Source organism: Lampris incognitus, chromosome 20, assembly GCF_029633865.1.
Source record: "Lampris incognitus isolate fLamInc1 chromosome 20, fLamInc1.hap2, whole genome shotgun sequence".
NCBI lineage: Eukaryota > Metazoa > Chordata > Actinopteri > Lampriformes > Lampridae > Lampris > Lampris incognitus.
Window position 1 is genome coordinate 19,263,785 of NC_079230.1, and position 9,554 is coordinate 19,273,338.

At 44.3% G+C, this 9,554-nt stretch overlaps 1 protein-coding gene across 1 annotated transcript; it reads right to left on the reverse strand.

Moving 5' to 3' along the window:
- Positions 1 to 7,071: 7,071 nt before the first annotated feature.
- sod3a (superoxide dismutase 3, extracellular a) lies at positions 7,072 to 7,695 on the reverse strand. The gene has a single exon (XM_056300184.1). The coding sequence runs from the start codon at positions 7,693 to 7,695 to the stop codon at positions 7,072 to 7,074; it is 624 nt and encodes a 207-aa protein (XP_056156159.1).
- Positions 7,696 to 9,554: the final 1,859 nt, after the last annotated feature.

Sequence of the window (9,554 nt, forward strand, 5' to 3'; positions counted from 1 at the left end):
AATGCCTCGGGTGGGCCCATAAAATGTACTTGGTGTGTGTTTGCCTTTTTGTATCTGCGTGTTAACACAAGAAATTAAGGGGAGAATAATCTGTGTGTATATGCCTTCACTCAAGTCTCCAAACTGTTGAATGTGGAGGCAAAATCATTTTTCCCTGGCAGAGAAACTTCTGAGCAATAATTGAATGTATTGTTAATCTTCTTTAAATGTTGTATCGGGTTGAGATTTGGATATTGTCGTAATGCGATACACGATTTTGTTGCTTAAATTAATTATAATCATAATCTATTATCTAAAATGTCTCACAAAATGAAATCTGAAATATTTGTGAATCAAAGAAAGCTGAATCAGTTCATCTGGATCTGAACTGATTCAATTTTCTTTGATTTTCTTACCTGGATTATTGGACGTGCGTGAAGACATTTGCGGGGGTATTCTTTGAGAACTAGTTTTGGTTGGTTTGGCTTGAGTCCTTTACCAAACTAAATTGTCACAAAACCTCAACTGGATTCTAGAATATGGTCTTTTTCCACATGCAAGCAGATATTGTGATCATATATCCATCCATCCATTATCCAAACTGCTTATCCTTACTCAAGGTTGCGGGGAAGCTGAAGCCTATCCCAGCAGTCATTGGGCAGCAGGCGGGGAGACACCCTGGACAGGCCGCCAGACCATCACAGGGCCGACACACACACATTCACACCTAGGGACAATTTAGTACGGCCAATTCACCTGCCCTACATGTCTTTCGATTGTGGGAGGAAACCGAAGCACCTGGAGGAAACCCACACAGACACGGCGAGAACATGCAAACTCCACACAGAGGATGACCCCCAAGGTTGAACTACTCTGGGGCTTGAACCCAGGACCTTCTTGCTGTGAGGTGACTGTGCTAACCACTACACCACCATGACACCCCATATCATATCTATATATATCATATATCGTATAAAATCCCCAGATATTATCATGATAATGTTTTCCACATCGCCAGGCATTAACAGGGAAATGTATCTCAGTACATGTGTATACATGTTGTGTCGTGGTTTTCATTTTTCCTAACCCTTCTTGTGAAATTAAGCATTGCCTTGTTTATTTGCTGCGATAGCTAGTACAGCTTCATCCGTCCACTTATCATGGAAGGAACCTTTGCTTTGTTTTGATTCACAGTCTCCACCCATCTCCTGCTGGAGTCTGGATAGTGGTATAGTCCAGACTGGTCACAACCAGGCCTGCTGGCTTTAATAAGTGTGATCAGAGAGCCAGGGGTGCTGCTGGATGTACGACAGTTTGACACCCCATCATTTCTGGTTCCTCCGAAGAGTTGAGGGGAGAGAGGGAGACGGGGACGGGGGGGGGGCAACAGCTTCCAGGCCAGCCATTCAGCCAGGTTAATTACTATACCAGCCAACTGGCCCTGCCAGAGATAGCCATGTAGCCCTGTGACCCCTGCTTCATTTACTGTCTTTTTACGCTTACCTGAGTTTTACCCAGCAGTGCCTACGAAACACGAGTTTGCGAAGCCCGGCGGGTTTGTTCCCTGGTGTTGATGTGATATGAACAGTGTAACTTTCCACTCAGTTGCTGACAGGGGTGTTATTATCCCTGGCACTGGAGAAAATGAGGCAAAAAGTGTCAGTCATCTTGTTTCCCGTCTGCCACCCCCCCATCGTCCCCCCCAGAGGTAATAATTCTGATTATATCACGGATGCTCTGTGCATAATTTTTCGGGGGGTCGCAAATGTGTATGGGTTCGCTTACTCCGCAATTACTGTGTGCACATTTTCTCATTACACTCTGTGTAAGGCTGTCATAAATAGCCACATTATATTCCAATGCAGATAGGTAAACAGTGATAGCTTTTACCTTAATTACCAGCCGCCAACGACAGCCCAAACACACTCTGTGGAGGCCTTATAAAAGGACTAGCAACGTGACTCACTATTACGATGCTCCTGGAAAGAGGACATGTGTAGTTGTTGATTCATTTGACCCCCCCCCCCTTTAGACGTTCATTTTAATCAAAGCAAAATCACAAACTGAGGTCATTGAGTTGTTTTACAAATGCAATGGGTGTACCTAAGCACCTCATGACCAGTCACAGACACCCCCACCCCCCCGCCGCCAGTTTGTCAGAGGCTCTTTGTCCCATGGTGACCTACCTCAGTTGTTTCCAGACATCCTGGAGAAAAACGCTGCAAAAACTTGACACTGACTACCGCAACAACAACAACAACAACAAAAATACCAGCACCGATGACACGGACCCCAAGGCCTGGCTGGGAAGCAAGGCCAGCAAAGTCACAGGACGTCGGAGGAGGAAGAGCTTGTGAACAGCCGATAAGCCGAAAGGCCACACCGGAGGTCAGCACGTAGTCACTGCATACAATCAGATCTCTATTAAGATAGGAGATTGTGGGCCAGTGTGATAAGAACTGACAGGACCTGGTGATATCAGTGATGGGGCAGCAGCCATTGCCGCTGTCCCCTACCAGGCTGAACTTGTCATTGGCGTTACTTTGATGTGACGGTCTTTAGTTTTTATGATTCAAATTTCACAGTGTTTTGACCGAGGGAGTCAATTCTGAAACCAGCCGACGTACTTTCTCGCTGATTCTTGACTGCGTCTGTGGGGTTGCCTGACGTTGTCATGGATGGTCACAGATTTACTAAATGTGCCTTGTCCTCTCTCCTTACACATTTTATTACCTACTACATTTAGATTTGCTTTGCTAAATTTTGTACATTAACTGTATTTTTTCTGCATTACCTCACTCTGTATCTATGATGTTACATTATAATTCCATTACTTTTGTGCACTCTGTGCATTCAACACCTATTGCGTGTCTGTCTGTCCTGGAAGAGGGCTCCCTCCTCTGTTGCTCTTCCTGAGGTTTCTCCTTTCGTTTTTCCTGATGAGGTTGTTTTTTTGTTGTTGGGTTTTTCCTCATTCGAGTCAAGGTTCCAAGGATAGGGGTATCATATATTGCACTGTTGTAAAGCCCTTTGAAACGACTTTGTGATCAGGCCCACCCACAGAAATGGCTGAGCCCCTGAAAAGGTACAGTGAATGCCCCCCCCCAAATATCTATTTTACTCATATCAATGCATGTGCATGCTCTCTCTTGCCTACTACTAAACATATACATGTAAACTGAAGGACTTGATCAGTAACAGGGGCTACATAGGCACACACACACACACAAACACAAACTCACCATAATAGAACTCCCCCTCAATTGTACCCGGCCAATTACCCCAGTCTTCCGAGCTGTCCCGGTCACTGCTCCAACCCCTTCTGCCGATCTGGGGTGGGCTTAAGACTACCACATGACTCCTCCGGTGAATGTGGAGTTGCCAGCCGCTTCTTTTCACCTGACAGTAGGGAGTTTCATCAGGGAGACGTAGTGCGTGGGAGGACTCCCAGTTCCCCCTCCTGCCTGAACAGGCACCCTGACCGACCAGAGGAGACGCTAGTGCAGTGACCAGAACACATACCCACATCAGGCTTCCCACCCACAGTCACGGCCAATTGTGTCTGTAGGGACGCCCGACCAAGCCTGTGTTGGTAGGCAATGGAATAGACCGCTACACTACCAGGACGCCCGATAATAGAACCCTTTGACACACTTAAACACACCAAGGTCAACAAAGATCTTACACTTACATCACGCATTTCTTAATAGAAAATGCAATTTCTTAACTTGGCCCTGTGACGGCCTGGCGGCCTGTCCAGTGTGTCTCCGCGCCTGCTGCCCAGTGACTGCTGGAATAAGCTCCAGCATCCCCGCACCCTGAGAGCAGGATAAGCGGTTAAGATAATGGAAGGATGGAATTTCTTAACTCATGGCTTCATCTTTGCCTATTATTGTGCCCTCGACTGAGGCATGGCAAAAAGAGCTGGAGTTGGTCCCTGGGCGCTGCATGGCGGCTGCCCGCTGCTTCCAGTGTGTGTGTGCTGGGATGGGATGGGTTAAATGCAGAGGATGAATTTCCCCCACGGGGATTAATAAAGTACATTTATCTATCTATCTATCTATCTATCTATCTATCTATCTATCTATCTATCTATCTATCTATCTATCTATCTATCTATCTATCTATCTATCTATCTATCTAGTATCTTATAATGTCTTTAAAGTCCATCTGTTTAGGCAGTTCACGCTCAATGGCAAATATTGCCATTATCATTGCTTGTATTTAGGATGCACAAGAGTATTACTGGCCTCCATGGGCTCCCCCCCTAGTGGCTGGGCTCCTGAAAGCCCCCCCCCCTTTTTTTTATGGATGACCCTGCTTGTGATTTTGGGCAATATACAAATAAACTTGACTTGACTTGACTCAAAGCCTAACATTAAGTCGGTATGTAACACAGGTAAGTTCTGAATGAATCTAAAATATTTTGACACAGTGATGTCTGAGAAAAGACAACAGCTTCTACTCTACCGAATAACAGAAATTCAGCTAGTTTTAAGATGTAACGGCCTAGAGGACAGAGAGGTCAGAAGTTGAAATAATTGTCATACAGTGATGATATTTTGATAACCTTCCTTACTTGGGCTGCACGGTATCACAGTGGTTAGCGCTGTCGCCTCACAGCAAGAAGGTCTTGGGTTCGAACCCCGGGGTTGTCCAACCTTGGGGTTCATCCCAGTTTGTCCTCTGCGTGAAGTCTGCATGTTCTTCCCACGTCTGTGGTGGGGTTTCTCCGGATGCCCCGGTGGGGGAAAGTATGTGCATGTTAGGGTTAATACTCCTGTCTGTGCCCTTGACTGAGGCCTGGCAAAACGAACTGGAGTTGGTCTCCGGGGGCTGCACGGCGGCTGCCCACTGCTCCAAGCTACACAGCTAGGAAAGGTTAAATGCAGAGCGCAATTTCCCAACGAGTACCATTCAAGTATACCAAAATAAAAAAATTCAACGTCTCCATTCGCGGTATGTTACAGAATACCGCGAATGGAGACATGACGTTACCTTGATGGTTCTGATTGACTCACACTCCCGCCATAAGCAGTGCCTTTCCTCGTCCGTTGATTTCCGCCCACTTACTACGCAATACGCATGCGCAAACTCAGAAATTCACAACGTTAAAGGCAATCTTGAAAAAAGCATAGCCTACCCTTAGCCTGGGTGCGTACGAGTACGAGTACTTGCGCAAGACTTCCGGTCTGATTTGTTGCGAGAAGAGGTGACTTTGTTTTACACTTGCTGTTTGCAGGACCTCCCTAAAATCACGGTCAACGATGTACATCGCACCGTGAGTGCTGCCTTTGTAGCTCAGACGAGCAAAAGAGAAAATGGGTTTAAGATGTATATTTCGAGCTACATCGACAACTACGAGGGTGAGTAACGGCATCATTACAGCTATGCTAGCGCTAGCTAGCTAACTAACGTTAGCTGGCGGCCTTGCAACTAACGTTAACTTGCTACTTTGTTTTTATTAGTCAGCTAATGTTGCTAACTTACATGTACATTCAAAATCGCAAATTTTCAGTACAATGACACTGAGGAAATGTTGTGGCCAAAAAGAGGAGAGACTGGATTACCAGTGAGATGCTAAAGTCGAATTTAAAGTATCTTTACAGTATTTCCTTTGACTTTATAGGGGGTTGTAAACACTGTTTTGAATACTGTAATGTACCTTTGAAGAATTTTTGTGTTCGGAACAATCTTTATTGTTGGCAACACTCGGCACAGTAGTCCAGAGACTAATAACAGTAATTTGGTGATCATCCGGTCTATGTAATATAAGGTAAAAGTGTATTCAGGGTTGACCGTGTCATAATGATGCTGATACTTTGCATATTGCCTGCCTTTGTTTATGTAATGATGAAGACACATTTCCATGTGGTGATATTGTTATACTCTATTGACAAATTTATTCAATTTTGAAACATTAATTTATAATTTTGACTGTATTGGGGACTTTTGCAGGTGAAGTTTAATGTTGTGTTAAACAATTCAACTGTTCTAGGGATTGCACTTAACAGTTTTGAGAATGTTGACAGTTTCAGGAATTGGATTTAAGCAACTGAGAAAAACTAATTTTATTTTCTCGTGTAATAATTGTGCTGTGTGCTCATCCTAGTCTAAATAAGAATCTTGGGGGAATAAAAGAATGACTGACAATTGCGAAGCACTCACATATCTTGTTTTCCGTCCCCCATTCCTCTACATCCCCAAACAATGACGAAAAGACAGTGTCAGTATTTGAAGGCATGATTTGGTTGACCAAAATTCACACACATGGCACACAATAGTGCTCAGTGGAGCCTGATTCATGGCATTGAAACTTGAATGCCCCTTTTTGCCCTGTTTGATTCATTGATTTTTCGGGCGAAATTAAGATTTCAGACAGATAAGTTAGCAGCTAACTAATTATTCAGTAGGACGTAAGCATCTGGTTGTACCCGAAGTTCTTATGCAAACAGGCACACCCGGAAGTTCCGCAGCGTGACATTAATGCACAAGGACAAGGACATTAAAATATCATTAAAAATACATTATAACACAGCATACTTGTAACTAGAGTGAGATTTTCATATGTTATTATGAATTTGTTGTATGTTTATTTTGATTAAATTATCACACCCTCCCTACCCTGACCACACATCATTGTCTTTAATGCTTCCGAGAACAGTTGAAATTGTAATCAAACGTCATCGCCATATCATTACAAAACCATACCACAAAGTTAATGCAACTCAGCACTGTGGTAAGACTTCTCATTTACAGTGGCAAAGTATTTGTGATGATTACATTTGAATTGTCTCAATGCCGTTTTCACATTCCATCACAACAGGAATCCCTTCTCTGTGAAATTTCGCACCACTATGGTAAGGCAAACATGAGCACAAGAGTGAATTTTAATGAAGAATTTTATTCAGGAACGCAAGCTTCTTTGGTATTTCATCAACATTCAAGACTCTTGCTGCATCAGATCACTGTAGCATAGCATTTTCCTTCAAATCATACCACGGCTTTCCATTTCTCTGTCAACACAGTGCATTCTCAGCAAACTTATATCGAGGGTAAGGAAGCAAGTCATTCTGAACTTTGGAACGGATCCTATTCTTCAGTGGGATTTTCCGAGCCTGGTCCCAGTGTATTCTCCCAAAGGCTGGAACTGCTCACTCCCACAATGCAGCAGGCAATTCTCGGCCCTGCATTCCCACTCCTTAAGCTCTCCTCATCTCCTCCTCTGCCCATATCGTCCTCCCCATCATGGAGCACCACTGAACGCCCAAGCACTGACTGAGCTCCAAACAACGTGGCCTTGGCTCTGACCAACATGCAGATCTGGCCATGGCTGGAGCCAAAGTTGCCCAGGTCCCCCGGGTGGTTGGCATGGTGTTGCCCTGAAGGATTGAAGTGGGGTCCGGCAGTTCCACAACCTTTACTCAAGTCTCCAAATTGGTGGATATGGATGGCACGCATTACACTCTCCCTTGCAGGGAGTCCCCTGAGGTTCACCAGTACCTGCAGCTGCCCATCTGGGTAAAGTTGCTTAAATAAGACCTGTCCGTAGATGTGGGGTGGACCCTGAAGCAAACTGGTGCTGGGTTTCATCTCACAGGTGGCATAGAAAGTGTTGTTGTAATCAATGACCTCTGTTGGAGCATCTAATGGTAACACACTGCCCTTTGTCTCAGAGGTGATTAGTGCAAACAACAGACACATGAAGAGAAACATGTTGAGCCTTGCTAGTCAGTCCTGTAAAAAAGAAATATAATTAAAAAAACAAGGTGTTAATTAGCAGATTGACAAATAACAGAACAATATGTGAGAGAACACAATAAAAGAAAATGTTGAATGGTTGGTGAACCAAAAAAACCCAACAAAAACAATAAGAGATTTAAAAGATTTTTTTGGGCGGCACATTGGCCCAGTGGTTAGCGCTGTTGCCTCACAGCAAGAAGGTCCTGGGTCCGAACCCCGGGGTTGTCCAGCCATGGGGGTCATCCCAGGTTGTCCTGTTTGTGGAGTTTGCATGTTCTCCCTGTGTCTGCACTGGGTTTTCTCTGGGTGCTCCAGTTTCCCCCACCATCAAAAAAAGACCTGCATGTTAGGGTTTATACTCCTGTCTGTGCCCTTGACTGAGGCCTGGCAAGACGAACTGGAGTTGGCCCCCGGGTGCTGCACGGCAGTCGCCCACTGCTCCTAGCTGCACAGCTAGGATGGGTGAAATGCAGAGTGTAATTTCCCTATGAGGATCAATAAAGTATCTCGACCCCCCCCCCCAAAAAAAAGAAGATGAGCGTGACTAGGCAGGCTTTGGCAAAGGTCCTGTCACCCGTCAACATCAGCCCAGTCTCGGGAACAACACGCTAGGCCTCGGCTGGTCTGAGGATACCAGGCTGCCCACTGAAGGGTCAGTTCAGCCGTATACTCAGACACCAAGTCCACTGCTGTGCCTTCAAAGTAGTAATTCTTAAAATCAATTCCAAACCTCACACACAGTCATGCAAGGTACAGCTAAAAACGGGGGGGGGGGTGCAAAAGATATTATCATATAGTTAACAAACGAATCGCAACAGCAGCTTCTATACCAGACACTTTAGCAGCTTTGATGCAAGACTTAACTCTTATAACATCTTGGTGGGAAAAAAACTGTTAAATTACAAAACTCTTTGTTAATGCAATATCATCACAATGCTGTATTAGCGCATTATGCCTTCACACTGCATTAGCGCTATTAGATGTGCTAGTTGCATTAGATTTGCTTTGACTACAACTACAAAGCCCTGATTATCTGTTATGCTATTGGTTATGAGAAATACATTACAAAAATAGAAAAGCTATTTTTCTCATGATACATTCAACTTACACAAAAAAAATACCAATTCATAAGACACAGCAGAAATATTAACTTAAAATTACCTTTATGTGTACTTCAGGTTGTGGATCTAGCAATGAGTATTCACAATGCTACTTGACCTCAATACGTGTTATGCAATGGAAAGGGGTTGAGGGCAGTGCTAATTCAATCACATGGTGTCAGTGTCACTTCTGTTCACTTCATTGAATTTAATCGTTAGATAAGCACTAAGCCACACACAGCATAGCCTGCATACTGCACTGCTGTTTGCCAACTCAGTCAGCTGGTGGCAGGGCCTTTTCCTATCGGGCCCCGTTCTTGTGGAATAACCTGCCTGCTGCAGACAACCAGGGTCTGATGAGCCCTTTAAATGCAAACTTAAAACTCATCTTTTTGCCTTAACCTACAAATAGTTGCCTTTAAGTTGAGTACTTAACAACCTGTACTGCACGGCGGGTCAATTTCTGTCTCAATGAATTCACCAAGCACTGTTCTGCTGACGAGAGTATAGCGTATAGATTATTGACTATTGCAAACTGTTCTCTTCTCTCACATGTCTTTTCTCTCTCTGAATGATGTCTTCTGAACTCAATGTATCTTCATATATTTTAGAAATCCATTATAATTGTGTTCTCCTCTTTCAATGTTGTGTTGTGTAAATTGTGTAAACACAACATCCATTGCACGTCTGTCCGTCTTGGGAGAGAGATTGCCCCCTCTGTTGCTCTCCCTG

What these genes read in the sequence shown, in the direction of transcription:
- sod3a (XM_056300184.1), bottom strand. Translation starts at nt 7,695, where the DNA reads ATGTTTCTCTTCATGTGTCTGTTGTTTGCACTAATCACCTCTGAGACA.